This window comes from Balaenoptera musculus, chromosome 11 (assembly GCF_009873245.2).
Source record: "Balaenoptera musculus isolate JJ_BM4_2016_0621 chromosome 11, mBalMus1.pri.v3, whole genome shotgun sequence".
NCBI lineage: Eukaryota > Metazoa > Chordata > Mammalia > Artiodactyla > Balaenopteridae > Balaenoptera > Balaenoptera musculus.
The window spans coordinates 68,381,054-68,401,127 of record NC_045795.1 but is presented as its reverse complement, the minus strand read 5'-3'; the positions used below and the strand labels follow the sequence as shown (position 1 = coordinate 68,401,127).

Genomic DNA, 20,074 nt, shown 5'->3' with positions numbered 1-20,074 from the left:
TTCAAGTGTTTCCCGAGAGGATGGCAGGTGGAGAAGACAGGGGGACACTTAGGTCTCTCTGGGGAGGGTTCGGCCCCCAATCCCCGCAGCACCAGCACCCCCTCATCCGGCTCCTCTCCAGCTGTGGAAACTTGTACCTCAGCCCAGAAAAATGAACTTGCTGGAAGTCAGCTGCTTGGCTGCCAGGGCCAGCCAATCAGGCGCTGGGGGCACCTCGCTCACCACCAGGGACGAGGGCCGGGGGCTGGACCAGAGGGGCTGGAGGGAGGGCCCTGCCTGAGGCCTGTGCCCAGAGAGAGGTGGAGAGGACGAAACAGGAAGCCGAGAGCGGGTGTTGAAGTGGTGGGGACAGAGAGCTGCACGCTCAGGGGACACCGGCTGCCACCAGTTTCCTCGCTGCACACGGGCACACTGAGCAAGTCTCTCAACCTCAACCCGGCCACTCGGCATTTTCTCACTTTTTTCTCCTACCCTGCTCCCCTCCCTGTCCCCAGGTAGGAAAGAGCTCCTGAGATACGGATTCTAGAACTCAGACACAGACTCCTCTGTGGCAAGGGCGGGGACAAACATGAGATGAGGAGTTACACCGAGTACCGCCTTGCTTTGTCCCCATTTTACAGATGAGGAAACGGAGGTTTCAAATGATTAAGTGACATCTTAAAAGCCGTATCTTTTGGCTACTCTGCGATTTGAATCCAGTGCTGTCTGAAGTCTGAGCTGTATTTCCTTCCTCTCCCGTCCTCCTCCCCAGTCTGGGCTGGCCTCGACGACTTTGCTCACGTCTCCCAGCCAGACCTTGCACTGTCCTGCTTTTCAGCGCTCGCCCCTCACTCTTCTGAGATAGACTCTCTGCAGCTGGTCCCACCTCCTCCCATCACCCCACAGACACACCTGGGGCTCCCTCAGCCACCCAGAAAAGTTTTCTGTTTTTGGCCCACGGCCCTGGAGCCAGAGGAAACCCATAAATACAAACACATTTGCATGAAAGCCCAGGGGTCTGCACCTGCAGCTAACAGCTCGGTTTAACTTCCAAGACAGAGCTGCCAGAAGCGGGAGCAGCAGCCACCAGCTTCCTGGGAGAAACGTGTCCCGACAGCCAGGTCGGTATCAGTCGGTGTTTATTTAGACACACAAATAAAAGAACCTGATGGTTCAAACAGCTTGTGCTTCTTTTTTTTTTTTTTGGGGGGTGGTGGGAGGTGGGGAGGGTGTGCATCATATATATAATATATATATATTTTAAAAGATCAACATATCACCAGTCCCCCACATTTTTCTCTACTGAGCAATATATACAGCCTATATATATATATATATATATATATATATATATATATATATATATATATATATATATATATGCGTGTATATATATATATATTACATATTTTTTTCAATAGATAACTACATTCAAGTAATGAAACACAGGATTTACAATTTCCCTCTGAGGGCAGAGGAAAAGCAAATTCACATACAATTCACAGAGGAAGTACCATGAAAGCCCAGCCAGACAGGAGCTGAGGCCTCTCTGGGGTACGAGGGAGACAGGCAGCAGCAGAAATTATGACAATCACACTGCTGCTTATCGTGGGGGACAGGCAGGTGCCGATGAAGTGGGGGGCCCCGCCTGCTCTGCCTGGGCCAGGTCAGCAGGCCGTGCTGGCTGACCCAGGCTCCCTGGCTGGGGTGGGTTGGGGGCACATGTCTGGCAACCTCAATTTTCCAGGAGCCCCTCGAATTTGGGGTTCACAAAGGAGAAGCCGGCAAATGCTGTTTGGTCCATGGAGTCGATGAGGTCCTTGTCGCTGTAGGAGAGGCGCGGCTTCTCGTTCAGGAACTCCTGGTCGAAGTTGCTGTAGTCTCCAGGGGACCTCTGCAAGCAGAAGGCAGGGGTGCGTAAGCGGGACCCAAAGGGCAACCTTCCAATGGGTTCCCGAGGTTCTGGGGACCCATTCCCGGAGCCATAATCCCTGTTGTGCTGGGCCAAGCCAGAGCTGTTCTTATTTAGAACAGAAAAGGGAGTCTTTCCTCTGGAAGGTGGATGCTGTTACCAAGGGAATGAGGGAAGCCAGCAGGGGGCCTGCAGGAGGAAAGGTGGACATCCACCCAAGCAGGGTTCTAGAAGACCACAGCCCTGGGTCAAAGCCCACCCACCACCCGTTTTTGTAGGTCCCACAAGCTAAGGCTGGCTTTTGCATTTTTAAATGTTTAGGAAAAATCAAAAGGAGAATAACACTTCATGACATGTGAAAATTAAATGAAATTCAAAGTTCGGCATCCATAAATAAAGTTTTATTTGTGCACAACCACACCCCCTCACTGACATACCGTCTATGGCTGCCTTGAGACTATCTGGCCTGCAAAGCCTAAGATATTTACTATCATGCTGTTCACAGGAAAAGTTTGCCAGCTCTCTGCTTCTGAAGGTACAATGAAAGGGTGATTGAAAGAGGTCTTAAGCTGGTGGCCCTCAGGCCAAACTGAGCTGCAGGTACAACCATTTTGACTAGCCATGGGTTTTAATGGCATTTGAGCCAATATTTTAAAATTGGGCAATTTGACATAAAAATCCTGGTTTCTGGCTTCTTTTGAAAATTGACAGAGCAGAGCAGCCCTGGGCCCCTGTCCTGGCACGTCTGCCCACTCTTGGTGCTGAAACCCGCTTGGCCAGCTCATCACAGGCCCCACTTCCCACTGACAGGGGCTGCCGATCAGCTGCCTGGTGTTATTTAAAATCAATCTATCCCTCTTTCTATCAAAAGCGAGACACTGAAAGCAGGCTGTGTGATTTTCCTACAGCTGGCCTGGCCTGGTAGTGACGTGCCCAGGGCAGGAGGCACTGAGTTTGAGATCCCTGGAATGGGGGAGTGCTCTGCAGCTTCAAGACACAAACACATTACGCAGGCTGCTCAGTGGGAAAAGCGTGTCCTGACAGAAGAGGGGAAGCAAAGGAGAGAAAGGGGAAGGGAGGGAAGAGCTGCGATCAGAGAAGGGCCACGGAGTTCAACTTCTGAGAAGCCAGCCTGCCTCTGCTCTCCTCCTGGCTCCTTGGCGGCTTCTCTAGATTCTAGGCCTTTATGCAAACCAACCCTCCTCTACCTGGAATACCTCCCATCTGCCCTTGGCCTGGTCGAGCTTCCCCAGCCCTGCCGACATCCCATTTCCTCTCAGACCCACCCCGATCTCTGCATCTTGGGCACCGGCCCACAGACCCTCCCAATGGCAACTGATTGTGTGTGGCCTTGTGACATGTCTTGTACTGCTGTCATTTATCATAAATGACCATCAGTGTGCAAGTTTCCTATCTCTCTGAGGAGCTGGGGCCCCTCTAGCTCTGGGACTGGGCCTCCCACTTCGCTATGCAGCCCAGCACAGTGCTCTGCACCCAGAGGGCACTCAGCATTTCCGATATTTTTTGGAAAATGGATTGGATAGATGGGTAGATGGAGGGAGGGGGGCCTTAACTCTGATCCCCAAAGCATACTCCCCTGCACACAGTGGGTTTTAAAGAACGTATGCTAAAGGGTGGCTGGATCCACTGTCACCAATGTTTGTTGAATGACTGACTGAGGAGAGATGGTGAGGATACGAGCGTAGAGGCTGTGGCTCAGTGTGCCAAAGAGGTTGGGAAAGCAGATTTGCTAGAAGAAGGGAGAGGAGGAGAGCATGTGAATGATGCAGGAGAGAGGCAGGGCAAAGCAGGAGGAGTCCACCCCGGAAGGCAGTGAGGGACAACGTCGAGTGGGCAGCCCCCACTGGAGTGGGATCACGTACCACTCTGGGCTTGAAGGGCGGCTCCACTGCACGTTTCTCCAGCAGAGCCCAGTTGATGGTCTTGAAGAAGGGGTGGATTTTGATGTTCCCTGTCACTCCCAGCCTCCTGGTTGTATCCCGTTCAAGCAGCTGCAACGCAGCAGGTAACCTGGTTAGCACCCGAGGGCTGTAGGAAATGGGAGCCTCAGAAAACCCCCAAGCAGGCCAAGGGGTGCCCAGGCTGGTCCAGCCCAGGCTGGTGTCACAGCCCAGGGCCTCTGGGGCTGAGAAGTCCTCTCTGGCCTCTGGTCCCAGGTCCGGTGGAGAAACAGGGCGTGGACTGGTGCTGCCAGGACTCTCAGCTGGTGGGACTTGTGAGTAAAAGCAGGAGCCCTTACTGGGTGTTTACCATCTGCCTGGCATCATACATTTATGTTTTTTTCCCCAAAACTCTGTGAGAAAGGTTCTCTTCTGGCCTCATTTTGTAGATAAGGAGATAGACTCAGAGTTTAGCCTAAGGTCTATCTGTCTTCTGACCCCAAGCCCATCATTGCCAGGCCAGGCTGATTCAGTGCAGGGAACATAGACAGGAGGTCCCAGGAACGTGGCAGGAGAGTGACCCCCCAATGTGTTAGGACCGGAGCACTGGTGAGGCTGCCATCCCCGAGACAGGAGGCTTCTGGCATTCCCGCGACCTGGCGTCTGCCAGCTCCTGCCCCTGCCAGCCCAGCCCAGGGGCTCCTACCTTCTCCAGGATGTCCTTGGACTCCCTGGTGATCCAGCGGGGATAATACGGTGAGTCCACACGGATGGACTCGAAGAGTTCGTCCTCATCGTCACCGTGGAAGGGGGACTGACCAATGAGCATCTCATAGAGGAGGACTCCAAAGGACCACCAGTCCACGGAGAATGAGTACTTCAGGCCCTGCAGGATCTGGGGCAGAGGGGGTGCCGGAGCTGAGGGGGCCCTGGAGCACAAGCCCCGGCCAGCCCCCCTCAGCCTCTCGGCTGTGGCTTGGACATCGTCACCCACCCCCTGTGGAGACAAGGTGTCGGCCAGAGGCGGGGCCAGGAGGGTGCCACTCACCTCGGGGGCGATGTAGTCAGGGGTGCCGCAGAAGGTGCTGGCCTGTTTGTCCCCGAACATGTTCTCCTTGCACATGCCGAAGTCAGCAATCTTGATATGGCCGTCCCGGTCCAGCATCACGTTGTCCAGCTTGAGGTCCCTGCGGGGAGGGGACAGGAAAAGGAGTCGTTAGGGTCCAACTCCCCTCCTCCCCATAGTCCCCTCCCATGTCCCCACTGTCAGCCTGGAAAGCCTAGGACTCTCTCCAGGGGATGAGGGAATGAGGAAGAGGAGGGGAAAGAGGTGCTAAAAACAGGTGCTTCCTGCAAGCTGCCTACTGTGTGCTGTGTGCTGGACACACACTATCCTACTTCCTGAAGCCCAAAATGAGGCTCAGCGAGGTGGTATCACTAGCCTAGGGTCACCCAGCTAGTCAGCTGTGGAAGCGCCCTGGACTCAGGTTTGTCAGACTCCACAAGGGCAGGGAGCCCGTCTATTTTATGTAGGTAGTTGAGTAGATAACTTAGGCACACGGTAACAAGCACCAGAAAAGCAGAACAGCACAAGGCCCATCTTCCACTAACCTCGCTTGCCAGGCCCTCCCTAGACTGAGTCCAGGCACGGACAGCACATTACAATGTGCATCTCACGCCAACTTTTAAAGCCTGGCCCCTAACATTCAATATGCACCGTCCCATGGATTGGTTTTCCACTTGGCAACATACCTTGGGATCATCCCACAATAGTACTCACAGCACGGCCTCAGCCTTTCGGATGAGTACATATTAATCCATGGCAGGATGGGACTGTCATTTATTGGGTGAGCATTTATGAAACCAGACCCCATTGGTGGAAGCTCAGAGTGCTCGGATGCAGCTGCAGAGGGAGACCGACGGCTCCAAGGGAGGGAGACCCCATACCAGTCAGTGCTACGCTCCCGCCAAAGGTGTCGAGTATGGGCAGGGAGTTCCCAGTCCCTGGAGCTGTGCCAGCCTCAGCTAAGCGGCCACAAGGAATTGTAGCAATGGAGTAGGTGGTTTAAGCAAATATCCAACTAAAGACCGACTCCAAGAGGAGATGGGGCCACAGCTGGACCGGGATCCACTCAGAGCATTTCAGAGGAGATGGGGCTGGGGCCTCCCCTCCTATACACCCCCCACCTTCCGATCCCCGCACCTGTAAATGATCCCTTTCTGGTGTAGAAACTGTAGTCCACAGACTATCTCAGCCGCATAAAACCTGGATGAGACACACACACACACCAAGTGTCCTGAGATTTCTGTGAGCAGCCCCTGCTTCTCCCTGGGTCTTCATCCCCACCCCCAGGGACAGGAAATGCTGAAAATAACTCCATGGACAACCTGGTCCTGATCAAGCACATCTTGTATCAGGCAAGTAGGGGCTGGTAGTCAAGGCAAGAGAGAAAATTGTGAAGGAAAAATGCTCCAAATGAGACAATTCTCTGTCCTAAGAGTGTATGCATTTATATAGATATGCCTGTGTGCACACACACACAGTCTGGGGGTGCATGCTAGTTTGGAGTCCACCCACCTGGGTTCTGCATTGTGCAGGATCACCCACCCGCTGAGGCCCAGGGAGCGGACAGGACCTGGCATGTCTAGGTTGTGTTCCCAGCCACAGCTCACCCCTCACCCCTAGCTTCCCACACGGGGCGGGGGATGGCCCTGGCCACCCCAAGTCTCTCCAACCCCAGCTCCAGCCCAGGCTGGCTTCACCAGGGGGAGGGAAGAAGGAATGGAAGGCAGATGGGCAGAGGGCTCTTCCTCCAACAGGGCCTTGCGTACGTGGCACGGTAGAGCTCGAAGCGGCCTTTGTCCTGGATGTGATACATCAGATCGCCCCCATTGAGGAACTCCATCACAAAGAACAGGTGGTCCTGCGGGGGAAGGGTGGTGAGCAGAGGCACAGAAAGCGGCAGGAAGCTCCCTCACTGAGGACCACTAGGGGCAAGCCCCAACAGGAAGCAGGGGGCAACTCTGCCCTGGCGGATGTGAGGGGGGAAGAACGGCCCTGCCCTGGGGAGTCTGAGGAAGGGGGACTCAGCCTTGCCTTAAGTGGTCTGAGGAAGAAGACTGGGCCCTGCCCTGGAGAATCTCAATGGGAGACATGGCCCTGACCTGAGCGACTGAGGGGGGGCTGTGGGCCAGGGGCACTGATAGTGGGAGGGCCGGCACCTTGGTCTGGAAGGTGCAGAAGAGATGGGTGAGAAAGGGATTCTCCCCGGAGAGCGCCAGCACCCGCTTCTCCACCATCGTGCACTCCACGTCATCATCGATCAGAACCACATCCTTCTTGAGGGCCTTGATGGCGAAGAATTCTTTTTTGCCCTTCAGCTCTGCGAGCAGCACCTGACAGATGGGCAGGGGTGCTGAGCAGGGGAGGTTCGGACCAAAGGTCAGGGCGCATGGCCCAACCCAACCCGGAAGCACCCAGGGAGGGTGGGAAGCAGGTGCCCCTTGGCTACCGAGCCCAGGTCCCTTGGGCTGCCTGCCCCAGGGCCATGGGGCCCTCACCTTCCCGAAGCTGCCTTTGCCCAGGACCTTGAGGAAGGTGAAGTTCTCAATGCTGCACTTGGTGCTGCTCTCCCAGATCTTGCCGTAGGTCCCAGTTCCTGCCCGAGAGACAGCTGCTTCAGACTCATGTCTCATGTCCAGAGGGTGGTCCTCCCCTGCTGGGTCCCTCCCCACAGAGGTGCCTCCTCTCCGGTTGCACTCAACTGTGTGGAGAGGCTGGGTCCCATGCTGGTGTTGGGGGGTAGGGGCTTTCCTGGAAGGAATGGGCAGAGCTTCACCTGGGACATCATCTCCAGAGACTTCTGGCTTCTTCTCAAAATTCTGGTAGATCCCAACAGTCTCTGCAGTCTCGGAGTCCGACCTCCGGGCAGGTCTCTGGAGGGGGTAGGGGTTGGGGGGCCAGAGGTCATACCATGGTCAGAACTCCCAACCCAGAGGGGGGACCCCAACCATCCATAACTCCACCCTCAATATGGGTGACAGCAGGGGCAGAGCCCGGGACCCCAGGCGGTGCACGTGCATGTACACATGTGTGAACAAGCGCGCGCGCGCGCACACACACTTCCGGCACAGAGACGCCTCGGTGGTCTGGAAGGCACTGATTACAAACAAAAGTTCTGGAAATTGAACCCTAACTTCCCAACCACTTACTCAATAGATTTTTATTTGTGTTGCCTTCACTTGTTTTTTTTTTCTCACTTGTGATAGATTCTAGAATCTTAAAGTTCTGTGGCCTCCTTCAAGCTCCACCCATACCCAAACACACACACACAAAACATATACACACTGGACTTTCCTGGTGGCGCAGTGGTTAAGAATCCACCTGCCAATCCAGGGCACACGGGTTCGAACCCTGGTCCAGGAAGATGTCACATTCTGTGGAGCATCTAAGCCCATGTGCCACAACTACTGAGCCTGTGCTCTAGAGCCCGCGAGCCACAATTACTGAAGCCCTTGCGCCTAGAGCCCGTGCTCCACAACGAAGAGTAGCCCCTGCTCGCCACAACTAGAGAAAGCCCGCATGCAGCAACAGAGACCCAACACAGCCAAAAATAAATTAATTAATTTAAACAAAAAAAAAGTAAAGGAGGAAAAAGAGATTTTAGGTAAACTCTTTTTTAAAAAAAAAAAACAACATATACACATAAAGGCTTTAGTTCCAAGTGTTCCAACCTTGCAGTCATCCAGGTTCACCCTCAGGAAAAGCACCGCTTGAATAACTAATTTCTTAGGCGATCAAGCCCACCACCCTCTAATGTCCAATCCTTGAACTGGATCTTCCAGAAGTAGGGTCTTATGTATAAACGCCCCTCACTGCAGTTCCCCAGGAGTGGGCATGAGCCCTGACTCGTCCCCAACCCTGCCACCCTCTGTCCAGGGTTCCCACAGTGCCTGCCCACCTGGGTGACTTGGTTCAAGGCTTCGGCCAAGAGCTTCTGGTTGATGCCACAGAGGTTGGCCACCTTCATCTGGCACTTATGGTGCACGTTCATGCCACAGTCTGGGGTGGGAGAGAAGCAGAGCCATCAGGGTCCCCGCCCAGGCAGGCAGCCAGCAGGCTCCAAGAAAACTGTCCCCTTGTCCCAGGCCCAGCCAAGGGCAGGGAGGGATGGAGGAGAGAGCAGGAGAGAGGAGGGCTTTTGGCCGCGTCTGCTGGGTTTCCTGCCTTTAGAAAAAGATGTATCTAAAGCCATCATGAGCACCTCAAATCTTTCATTATTTAAAGAAGAAAAAGAAAAAACAAATGTCTGGGACAAGCAAGGCAAGTCACTTTTCCTCCAGACGTCTCTCGTTTCAGTGAAGCCTGAGGTGGGGGAGGGCCTGCTAGGAGCACGTGCTGAGCTGGTGTGAGACGGGCCCTGGCCGAGCACCTTCCGCCCGCTTTCCCCTCAGTGACTCTTTGGGGCCGACTCTACTCTAACGCCTGTTTTATACTTGCGTGGAGCTCTCAGCGGTGGGGACACCTTCTGACGGTCACACAGTAGTAAATGGCAGAGTCAGTCGGGCCAGTGGGGAGGGGCCAGGAGGCCTCACCCACGTGACAGTCCCCGAGCGAGGGGGCAAAGGCAGCCTCAGCTGGTCTCAGCTTCCGAGGTCCGGGTGGGTCCCCCTCCGGGCCCCCCTCCCACTTCCGCCACAGCCCCCGCCCTAGCCGGCACGCACCTTCACACTTTAATCCCTGCTTCACCAGCCCCCAGAGCAGGCTGCCGCAGTGGTCACAGAAGGTGGGGCTCATGTAGTTATAAACCTTGAACCGGTGTGGCATGTCAATGTTGAAACGTTCTTTCTGGAACTAGGGGTGCGGGGTGTCACAGGTCAAGGGTCACATACCAGCTCTAGCCCCTTCCTCACCCCCTAACTCTCCCTGACCCAACCCCATGCGTGGCAAGATCCCCAAGAGGGCTCCATGGGGACTGGGAAATCCAGGGATCCCAGGGGCCAAGCCAGGGGAAGGAAGGAAGAAGGAAAACGGGGAGGAAGGGTGACCCCACAGGGAAGCGGTGGGGAGAGCTCGAATCCCTCCCGCCCTGCCCTGGGCCCGGCCTCACTATGGTGTCCCGGCTGTTGGCTGCAGTGCCCGTACACCGGCCAATGATCTTGTCGATGCATTTCTTGTGGATGGCAGCGTTGCATTCTTGAGGAGGCCCAGGCCCAGGAGGGGGACGGGAAGGCCCCGGAGGGGCAGAGTCTGTGAGCTGGTGCCCCCCGGCCCAGTCCTGCCCTCCACACAAAGCCCCCGTGCTCCCCGACCGCCCAAACCCTCACCACACGGAGCCCACAGCCTAGAGCTTGATTTTTCTCTCCTCCAGTCAATCCCTGTGGGAGGAGTCTGGGAAGGATGGGGCAGGGAGGACAGGTCGATCTGGGGGTGTCTCGGAGGTTAGGAAAGGCTCAAGGAGTCCCGGTGGGCAGGGAGGGGGGCATGGCAGTGAGAGAACTAGAGGCAGGGGAGCCCTCTTTGTGGCTCAGGACAGCAAACAGCTCTTAAGCTCTCTCACCCACCCACCCACCCACACACACCCACACACACCCACACACACACACACTGACAGATGCACCCCAACACAAAGGCACTCAGATACACGTACACAGCATGTATAATGACAAACCTTCTTACATAGAATGCTTACCGGGCACCAGCCACACTTAAAATACAGCTTTACATATTTTATCCCATTTGATCTTCACAATGACTCTATTGCCCCTATTTTACAGATGAGGAAATTGAGGCACAGAGAGGTTAAGTAAATTTGTCTAAGGTCCTACAGCTAGGAAGTGGTAGAGCTGGGATTCAGACCCAGGCAGGCTGGCTCCAGAGCCTGTGCTCACCACCACCGGTCCACACTGCCTCATGCATGCACCGACGGCCGTAGAGAAGGGTGTGCTCATACGTGAGTACCAGATGCACAGAGCTCTCAAAAGAAGCACACATGCAGCCAGGGATGTGCTGGCAGAGGTCTAATAGCCTCTCTGGGGGGAAAGAGCCCCGATGTGCAGCACTGGCAGATTCTGTGTACATACTCCACCGGGGCCTATTTCAGGCCGCCAACGTGATGTCACTGAACAGGAAGCGCTGGGAAGAGACACGCCGGCTCCAGCACTCACTGACGCAGCCGCCGTCCACACACACACTACCACATGGAAAGCCTCACGTGCACACACTCAAGCACAGGCTTCATCCAGACACACCGTCCCAACACAGGGACACAGGCTTCGCTGTGAAGGCACGCAGGCACATGCGTGCACACACATGTGCATACAAACCGGGCTGTGGAGACACTTACGCCTGCACTTGTAGCCTTGCTTGTTGAGACCCCTGAAAGACAAGTGCCCAGGCAGGGTGAGTGAGGGGAAGCACCGGGGATGGGGGCCCTCCCTCACCCACCCCACCCCAGAGGATACAGCCAGTCTCACCAAACAAAGTCTCTGCACACAGAGCAGAAAGTGGGCTGTCCAAAGAAGGTGGCGATAAACTCGTGGTTCTTGATGTAGTGAATTTTGGCCTGTTTGATGGCTCCACGGCGGTTCATCGTTGGGAACTTGGCCTCGCCTTCACCCCGCATTGACTGCTTGCAATCTGGGGGCCGGGTAGCAGTGAAGTCAGCCCCAGCCCACGGGAGGGGCCACACCCCTTCAGTCCCTCCCAGGGCAGTCCTGGACAGAGCGCCAATGAAGGCTGCTTCCCTAAACCTCCGTTCTGGCTCTGGCCTCTGAACCTCCATCCCCAGCCCAGGTAGGGAGGGGCTTACCTATGTCTTCCAGGAAATACTGCACAGACATCAACACCTTGGCCTGGGGTTGCAGGTCCAGCTGCAGGGGTGAGGGTGGGGGAGTCAATGAGGGCAGGCCTGGGCCAAGCCAGACTCAGAACCCGCCCCCATGGTTGGTCCCTGAAGGACCAGGGAGTCCCGGCGGCCTAGCCAGACACCTGTCTGCCCAGAGTGGGCAGGGCCCCACCCCTGAGCCCCGCCCCCAGCCCTCACCCAGGGGTATTATTACATTTGGGGAAGTGAAAGGATCCAGCCCACACCCAGCTTGGCCACATGGCCCCGGGAACAGAGTGGGAAGGGAAACTCCCCGCCCCCAACCCCGGCTGCCTGCTTCACAAGGATCTTAGAATGGAGGCACGGCAACCCCCCACACATGCAGACACACAGACACACGCATACTGACACAGCGTGCTGGTTCTCTCTCTCTCCCTCTCTCTGTCGGGGGCTCTGTCTGTCCAGTCTCCTCACACAGACTGGCTCGTCCTAAGGGCAAGACCCTCAGCTCCCCCAGGGCCTGGTGACTGACAGTGTCCCTTGGGGTGGTGGACAGAGAGCACAACAGCAGTCTCTGCCTGATTCTTCAAGGGTGGGTGCAGCCCTGGGTCAACCTCTCTCGGCCCAGTTCCTTCACCCCTCACTGGAGGCTGAGTAGAGTCTCCATGGTCACAAGTCTTTCCCGGCGGGGACATCTTGGCTGCAGGAGCCCACATGTAACCCCAGGGGGCAGGGATGCCCTGCCAGCGCTGACATCCTGTGTCCACGAGGGACATATGGCCACGTGTGCGTGCAGAGTCCAGGTTTCAGCAGGTGAGTGGCGGGCCATGAGCCTTCTCCTCCCCGACCCCCCCTGCTGTGGAAGATCATAACTGGTGTTCCCCGATGCCTGCCTGGGTTTGGAATATCTGTGAAGATTCCAAACAGAACTGGGAACAATGGGGTTCTCTGAGAAGGGGGACCTGGTGTTGGGGCTAGGACCCACCCTTTCATACAGCTCGATATGTTTTACTATGTGCACAACCTGCCTTTGCAAAATTAAAAGGGAAAAAAGCAGCTGTAATACCAAGGAGGGCTCTCTTTAGCACTGCCTACGTGCCAGGTTCTGCAGTAAGCCCTTTGCATCCAGCTGCTCATTTCATCAGAACTGACCCTACCGTAGGTCTTTTAGTAGTTTCTCCTTTTACAGATTCAGAAACAGACTCAGAGAGGCGAAGGGTCTGATGAATCGCAGGACCAGGATTCGAACACAAGCTGTCAGCTACAGAGCTGCCCCAGTGGCCGGAGCAGCCGGGTGCCCTCGGCCGTACCCGCTCACTTTGCCCACACACACGCGTGACTGTGGCTGTGCCCCTCACCCAGAACTCGGCCTTGCCATTGTTCTTCTTGCAGCGCTCGGCCAGCACTGACACACCCACTGTCACCTCGGACACTGGCTCCTCCGCGGCTCGCATCAGCACGATCTGGATGACGCGACCCTCATAGATGTGGGCATCGAACGAGGACTTCCACTCGGGGTACATGGTGGGCTTCTTCTGCACCAGCGTCTTCCCACGCTCTGCAATGGGCCAGGAAGGCAAGGTCGGGCTAGGGCCCCTCTGTGCCTCAAATCCCAGGCCTTCCCACAGCCTTCCATCCTATGGAATCTGCCTGCTCTCTCCCCCAGGGCCCAAGTCTCCACTCCTCAGCCCTCATGACCATGCTCTGCTCGCCTCACCAGCCCCGTCTCACTCACAATCCGCATGAGAGCACAGAAACGCTGGCAGTTTCCCCAGGGTGCCCTGCTAGGTTCCACCCCGGGCCTTTGCTCCTGCTGTTCCTTCTTCCTGTGACCCTCTTCCTCCAGCCCCTCTTAGATGTCACCTTCCCTTAGACATTTACTCAGTGACACCGCCACAGGCTCCCACATGCCAGCCATGGTGTTGGAGGCAAGGAACACAGTACCTGTCCTCCTAGAGTTCCAGTCCTGGGCAGTGACATGAATCAGTTCACCCCTCAAGTGAACATTAAATCACAGCTGTCATGAGACTGAAGAGGGCAAGGTCACTGGTTCTAGACCTGCCCATGGTCAGGTGGCCTGCCCCAACCTAAGTAAGGGTCAGGGAAGGCTTCCTAGAGGAAGGGACGGCTCAGCTGAGACCTAAGGGATGAGCCAGGGGTTCACCAGGTGAGGGCAGAAGCAAGAAGGAATGGCATGAGATGTTTGCTTCTTCCAGGATGACCTCCCTGACTGCAGCCTGGGATGGTTCCTCGTCTGGACTTCCCTATCACAGGATTCACTGTCTGGCTCCTCCACCAGACTGTGAGCCCCATGAGGGCAGGGCCTGGTCAGCCCTGGAGCATGGCAGTGTTCTCAGTGCCCAGCACAGGGCCTGGCACAGACGGACATGTGGAGCTCCTGCAGGGAGCCTGTTCTTGGGCGAAACAACCAGTGGGGGAGGAGCCAGAAGCCCTGAGCTCCACAGAAGGTTCCATGTAGCCAGTGCAGGAGGGCCTACAGGCAGTGAGTAGCCTCTGTTGTCCTGCATCGCAAGCTGAGCTGGGCAGGGAGACGAGGACAAGGAAGAGAAGGATCCCTCAGAGGCTCTAGGAGAACAAGGCACAGTCCCTTCCATTGCCTCCCCCTGGCCCTGGCTTCCCCGCCCCCCCGGCTGCTGCCAGTGCCTGTAGCCCTACCTGTGCTGAGTGCCTCCTTCATCCTCACAGCACAGAAGGGCTGGCTTGCCTCGTCTGCGGCCTGCAGGGAGCCCAGCTCGTAGGAGTTGAAGGAGATGCGCAGGAACGGTGCCATGTTGGGGCTTGCAGCAGGGCTGTGGAGACAGAAGGTGTGAGGCGGGCAGCAGGGACAGCCCTGGGAGGTGGTCAGGTATCCGCTCCCCCCAGGGCTCCCACAGCACTGAATGTGGCCCACATGGTGCTTAAAATGCACTAGTCCTAGTTGCCACCATTAAAATTGAGAAGTTTTATGTAAGACTAGATTGGTAGCCTCCCTGGTGAAATTGGAAGGTGCAACATCAGGCCTACTGGGCCATATCTGGCTGGCACTGCCCCCTTTGTTGGGCACCCCTGCCGGTTGACTCCAGTTCAGAGGCCCCCTTCCACTTCTCTCCAAATCCTATCTAGGCCCTGGAGGCATGTGAGCCTGTGACTCCCATGTCATTCATTTGGGGAGTCAGTCATTCAATGCCTCCTTTAATACCCAATGGCTGTTACCTAGTATGTGCTGGCCATAGCACCTCGGTGCCAGCCAAGAAGGGCAGGACAGCACCCCTTCCTCCCTGTACCCTGCCCCATGCAGCCCTCCTTGGTTTTCAAAGTTTGTTTTTTGCTCATAACTACCCAGGCAGACAAGTAGGGCCAAGACAAGTAGCAGGGCCAAGATGATCACCCCCACTTTTCAGATGGGAAACTGAAATCCTGAGGTTGAACCAGAACCCAAAGCTGGGATTCTACTAATTAAGCACCCACTTTGGGACCAGGGTAGTGAAAGGCCCCACCCACATCAGTGTGCCTGACACTTCTGAACCTGAGCCCCTTGGGGTCAGGCGCTCTCGCCTACCTGGAAGTTTGTCCGCACTTTCAGACTACGTTTTTCCAAATATAAAACTACTTTAATGTCGAATGTAACGCTGACTTTGCTTCTTAAACCACACAGGTTGGCCCCACACACCCCCATTCCTCACAGTTCCTCAAATCGAGGATCACTACGGGTGGCCCCGAAGGTCTTTCGTCTTGTCCTCGTGGAGGACGCTCAGCTGTGCAAGCCCACAGGTGTGCGCTCGTACACCTGCACAGACACTGGCCCCGGGCCTAGGCCCCACAGGAGGGAGCTCCACAGCCGTGGCTGCAGGAACACTTGCTAACGTTCATCCCCGTTGATACGTATTTGCTCCATCCTGAACATAAGCCGGCACGGAGGCAGACTCAGACACGCACCCTTACCCACACACGCGCCTGTGTGCACGGGCAACAGCCACCCTGGCCCTCGGACGGCTCCCCCAGCTCCTCCACATGGCCGCAGAGTACCAGCCAGGCCTGCTGGCAGCTCCAAGCCCAAATGAGCTCACAGGAAACACTTGACCTCAGCCTACAGCCCAGCCCAATGGCCCGGCCAGTCCTCTGAAGCCTGCAGCCAGAGTAGAGGGGAGGGACCATGCGGGGCAGACCCCACCACGTCCCCTGCCCGGGCCAGGCTCCTACTCAGAGGGAGTGAGAGTGGGTGTGGGAGCTCACGTCTGAGACCAGATAGGCCAGCCACAGTGACCCCTCAGCAGGCAGGGAGGGAAAGCCAGCTGTGGGCGGCTGCTGCTTCCTCCCGGGGCCCAAGCAGGCATGAGTGTGCAAGCTGGTGTTGGGGGAGGGGGGCGGTATGTGTGGGTGTGACTGCACAGCCATGGAGATGTGTGTGCCTGCGAGGACGTGTGAGTGGGTGGCAGGTAGTGGGCACTCAGCCAATGTTGAAGTGGAGAGCGAGCTGCGTGGGCCTGGCTGGGAGCGTGCATAGGAGCCTGGGTGAGTGTCTCAAACTTCTAGGCAAAAGGACGTGGTGCCCCTCCTGCCACCCTGTGTGGTCTGGGGGTCCAGAATGATCAGCAGGGCCCCTGCACAGCACACACTTGCCATGTGTCTGCATCCGCGTTCCAGGGCCTGACCCCCGGCAGACGTGGCTCAGCCTCATGCTTCCCAATAGGATAACCTCGAGAGCCAGGTGGGGCCGTGATGAACTTCCTGAGTGTCTCAGAGGATGAGGGGGCAGGTGGGCAGGGACAAAGGAGGAGCAGCTGTGCTGCAGGGGGCTGGGCTCGTATGGGAGAGGGGGTCAGGGCAGCCCTGGGTGGCAAAATGACGGGCAAGGTGCCTGGGTATAAGATCCTATCACCCACACTGCCTTGGCTGTGGGACTCTGTGGGTCACTTGGCCTGAGTCTCAGTCATCCCCATCCTCCAGATGAGGAACAGTCCCTCGCTGCACGGTTGTCACGATGATGAGAATTTGGATAGGACGAGAGCCAACACCAACCCCACAGCCTCAGGGCGGGGGCCTCTTACCACTACAACCCGTTCTTGCTTATAGCACCCCTCTCTCATCTGTGCACCTTCCTTCACCGCTTACAAAGTACACGCACACCCCCGCCACATCCACTCTACGCCCCCCCCCACCCCCGTAGCCTGGGAAGATGGTCCTGATAACTGACTCTACCTCTCGGGGAAACCAAGTCTCCAGGAACAGAGCTTCTCATCCTGGAGTAGCAGGTGGGCCCAACACCTACCGGCCAGCTCCTCCTGCACCCTTCCCCCACCTCCCCTCGGGGCCCAGTCCAGGTGGCCCCTGGGCTCCGGGTCACCCAGCAGGAGCCGTCCATGGACCACCCAGGGCTGTGAGGCGGAGACGGGATCATCAGCCTGCCCTCCAGCTCTGCAGCACACTCGGAGCAGTTGCTGTTCACAGTCAGTCAGAAGCCACCAGAGGGAAAACCACAACCACAGCAGGCCCCAGTCCCGGCCCCAAACCTGCACAGCCAGGCCGCAGCGCCGTGAGAGAGAGGATCCACGGGCTGCCCTGGGGCTACTTGGCAGTAACTCTAGGGTTAGGTCACCTAGCCCCAACTACCAAGGACTAAAACTAGAGCATGGGCCCCGGCCAGGTTCTATCACCTCCTCCACCTCAACTGCACCGCCTGGACCCCCAGAGGAAGACAGGCACCACGAGCTGGCATCTTCTTCCACTGATGGCCATGTGACCCTGAAAGAGGTCTTGGGCCCCTGCACACCAGGACCCCCCTGCACAGCAGAGCCAGAGTTGCCCACCTACCTTGCAGAGCATCTGAACACTGGTGGGAAGGCCAGAGGGTAAAGTGACAGCACAAAAGCAAGGTAGGCCAACTATTTATAGCCCCCATGCAAATTGGCTCAGGCCCACAGGCCCCAAAGGAAGGCCACTGGCTCAACCTCATCCCCACTCTGCAGGGCCACGGAGGTGGCGTGGGTTGGACTCCACACAGGCCTCCATGGGGACCAGCTCCTTGGAGCCAGCTGAGGCCAGCCAGGCCTTTCCCAACCGCCTGTGGGCTCCAAGTCTCTACTCTCCTGCTTCTCCAGCCCACAGCAGAGGCAGCCCCGTGAAGCAGAGAGCTCCGGACTTGGGAGTCAAAGGGCCTGGGTGTGAATCAGTGCCCTCACTTATAAGAAAGATCATCCTTCTCTGAGGCCAACATACACCAGACCAACCTTGTAATGGCATTAGCTCACTTTATCCCTGTGCAGGTCCCAGAGGTGAATATTTTACTGATGAAGAAACAGGATCAGAGAGGCTAAGTGACTTGCCCAAGATCACAGAGCCAGTAAGTGGTAGAAGGAGGATCTGAATCCAGGCCTGCCTGACGTTGCAGCCCACATTCTTCTGGTATGCCACGTCAGGAAGAGGAGATGAAGGGCAAGAGGGGGCAGAGGTAGAGATAGATAAATGTGCAGGGAGCAATACACACAAACACACCCATGAGGACAAAGTAAACAAGAAGAGGGGTGAGGGCACCAGGAGACAGGTCCCCTGTGCTTGACCACCCAACCCCCTCCAGGCTGGTCCTAGGTCTGAACTTGGGGACCCCCCGCTACTGTACAAAGAGGGTGGTACAGACCCCTGAACTGCTACTTCTTCTTCTGACCCAGCTGCTTGGGACAGACTCCAGTTCTTAAAACCTGGGGAAGGTCTGGCTGCATCCCAGCCCCAGGAGATGAGGGCTTGCTGGCCTTGCTCCCCACCCTGCCCTAGACCAACAGCCCAGAGGTACGGAAAGGCAGGGCCAGGCCGGACCAGAACAGGCGGCCTCCAGGGCAGCGGAAACCTTCTCCCAGCCAGTCGGGGGCAGTGGGCAAGGCCGACCTCGAGGTGACCAGTGACTGTGCCAGTTGAAGCTCCTGGGGCGTGGAGGACAAGTATGCACATTACACATCCACGTGTGTGTGCGTGAGTGTGTTCCAGTAAAGGGGGCAGGTGGGGGGCATGGCCTGAGGGGCACTATCAGGAACAAAAACGCATTTTCTCATTTTCCTATAACAATCACATATAACTTGTTGGATAACAATTTTGTTAGAGGTAAAAAATAAAACCCATCAAGCCAAAAATATCTCCCAAGAGATGGGCCTTCAGAAACTGACATGTCCATCTCCTCTTTGTACAGAGCGGGGGAACTGAGGACCGGGTCCTGCAATGAGGGTCCCCTGACCCCCAGATAGGGCCGGGTCCCCTCCACCCTAGTCCTTCCCTGACATTTGATTCTGCCTCACAGGCCACAGGGTGATGCCTGCTGGACAGAGGAGCAAAGCAGGGCCCGAGAAGAGAGGCCTTGGGCAGGCTCTTGGGGAGAGTGTGAGGATGTAGAGGGGGGCTCCCTCACAAAGTCTGCCCGGGGAACAAGAGGAGGCAGGCTGAGGTCAAGCAAAGCAAGGGTGAGTAGGACCAGCTGAGGCCCCTAGTGGGTCTAGGGTCTGGTTCCCTTGAACAGACCCCTGAGGAGAGGGGGATACACCCCTCCCATGCAACCCTCCCCACACACACCCGCCCAGCCTGGGGCAGCCCCTGCCACCTGCCCACGGAAGGCCACCACCCGCTGCCGGTCAAGGCTGGCGGTGGCGGCAAAGCAAAGTGGGGCAGTGTCGGCCTAGGCCCTCTAGGGACACAGACCCTGCCTGGGGGGAGCTCAAGGTCCGGCCCACATCAGTCTTGAGGGATGAACGCAAGAAGGAGGACACAGGAGGCCCAGGCAGTGGGAGGGAAGGAGAGTGAGAGGCAGTGTGATTGCAGGAGGGAGCAGGGCTGGCCCTGGCAGGGTTGCGACAGGGCAAGGGGGCTGGGCGTGGCAGAAGCTGCCGGGCAGGGCAGGCAGGCGGGTAGCAGCTCAGCTGGGAGGCTGGCTTCCCCAGATGGCCTTCCCAGACAGAAGCAAGTTAAGGAGGCCACAGGGGTTTCACAACCCAGGAAATGGGCTCAGCAAGAACAGGGGGTGGGGGAGGGGAAGGGCTAGCAAGACCCCTCCAAGGCCCTTCCCCCAGGGCCTGCGCCCCGGCCCCCACGTCCTGGGAGAGGGACCAGCCATGGTCTCAGGTCATGGCCAAGTCCCACAGCAGGGGATGCTCCCCAACCCTGCTCTCCCCCAGGACTAGCACCTTATCCCCCAGCCAGACTCCTTCTCAGCCCCTCCCTCGCCCCACACAGACCACCCACTGCCGTGGACTCTCCTCCCCTTCCCCAGTGACCCCTACTACCTGTCACCACTCCCGGTCCCTCCCCAGTCCATTCTTCTCACAGCTCCGAACCTCCTGGACTCCCACTGCCCTTGGAGAAGGCCCATCCCTCAGCCTGGCCCTGGCCTCCCCGCCACCTCACATCTCACCCCTGGCTACTCTGTGAACACATGCCTCACTTTCCAGCTTTTGCACAGGCTGCTCCCTCAGCCAGAA

At 57.0% G+C, this 20,074-nt stretch overlaps 1 protein-coding gene across 5 annotated transcripts in view; it reads right to left on the bottom strand.

The window, feature by feature from the left end:
* Positions 1 to 1,396: 1,396 nt before the first annotated feature.
* PRKCD (protein kinase C delta) overlaps positions 1,397 to 20,074 on the bottom strand; it is a 28,876-nt gene continuing 10,198 nt past the window's right edge. For 3 of the 5 annotated variants that reach the window (XM_036870051.1, XM_036870050.1, XM_036870049.1), the window contains 17 exons: positions 14,295 to 14,428; positions 12,977 to 13,176; positions 11,604 to 11,664; positions 11,269 to 11,431; positions 11,139 to 11,170; positions 9,903 to 9,988; positions 9,517 to 9,646; positions 8,754 to 8,854; positions 7,632 to 7,728; positions 7,354 to 7,451; positions 7,015 to 7,188; positions 6,625 to 6,716; positions 5,996 to 6,058; positions 4,841 to 4,979; positions 4,499 to 4,687; positions 3,775 to 3,903; positions 1,397 to 1,873 (listed from right to left, as the gene is read on the bottom strand). In XM_036870051.1, the coding sequence (XP_036725946.1) occupies positions 1,715 to 1,873; positions 3,775 to 3,903; positions 4,499 to 4,687; positions 4,841 to 4,979; positions 5,996 to 6,058; positions 6,625 to 6,716; positions 7,015 to 7,188; positions 7,354 to 7,451; positions 7,632 to 7,728; positions 8,754 to 8,854; positions 9,517 to 9,646; positions 9,903 to 9,988; positions 11,139 to 11,170; positions 11,269 to 11,431; positions 11,604 to 11,664; positions 12,977 to 13,176; positions 14,295 to 14,409 (2,028 nt within the window). In that variant the 5' untranslated portion in view covers positions 14,410 to 14,428 and the 3' untranslated portion in view covers positions 1,397 to 1,714. Of the gene's footprint in view, positions 1,874 to 3,774; positions 3,941 to 4,498; positions 4,688 to 4,840; positions 4,980 to 5,995; positions 6,059 to 6,624; positions 6,717 to 7,014; positions 7,189 to 7,353; positions 7,452 to 7,631; positions 7,729 to 8,753; positions 8,855 to 9,516; positions 9,647 to 9,902; positions 9,989 to 11,138; positions 11,171 to 11,268; positions 11,432 to 11,603; positions 11,665 to 12,976; positions 13,177 to 14,294; positions 14,429 to 20,074 lie in introns of those variants that run through there. The other 2 variants (XM_036870053.1, XM_036870054.1) reach the window with 2 other exon arrangements.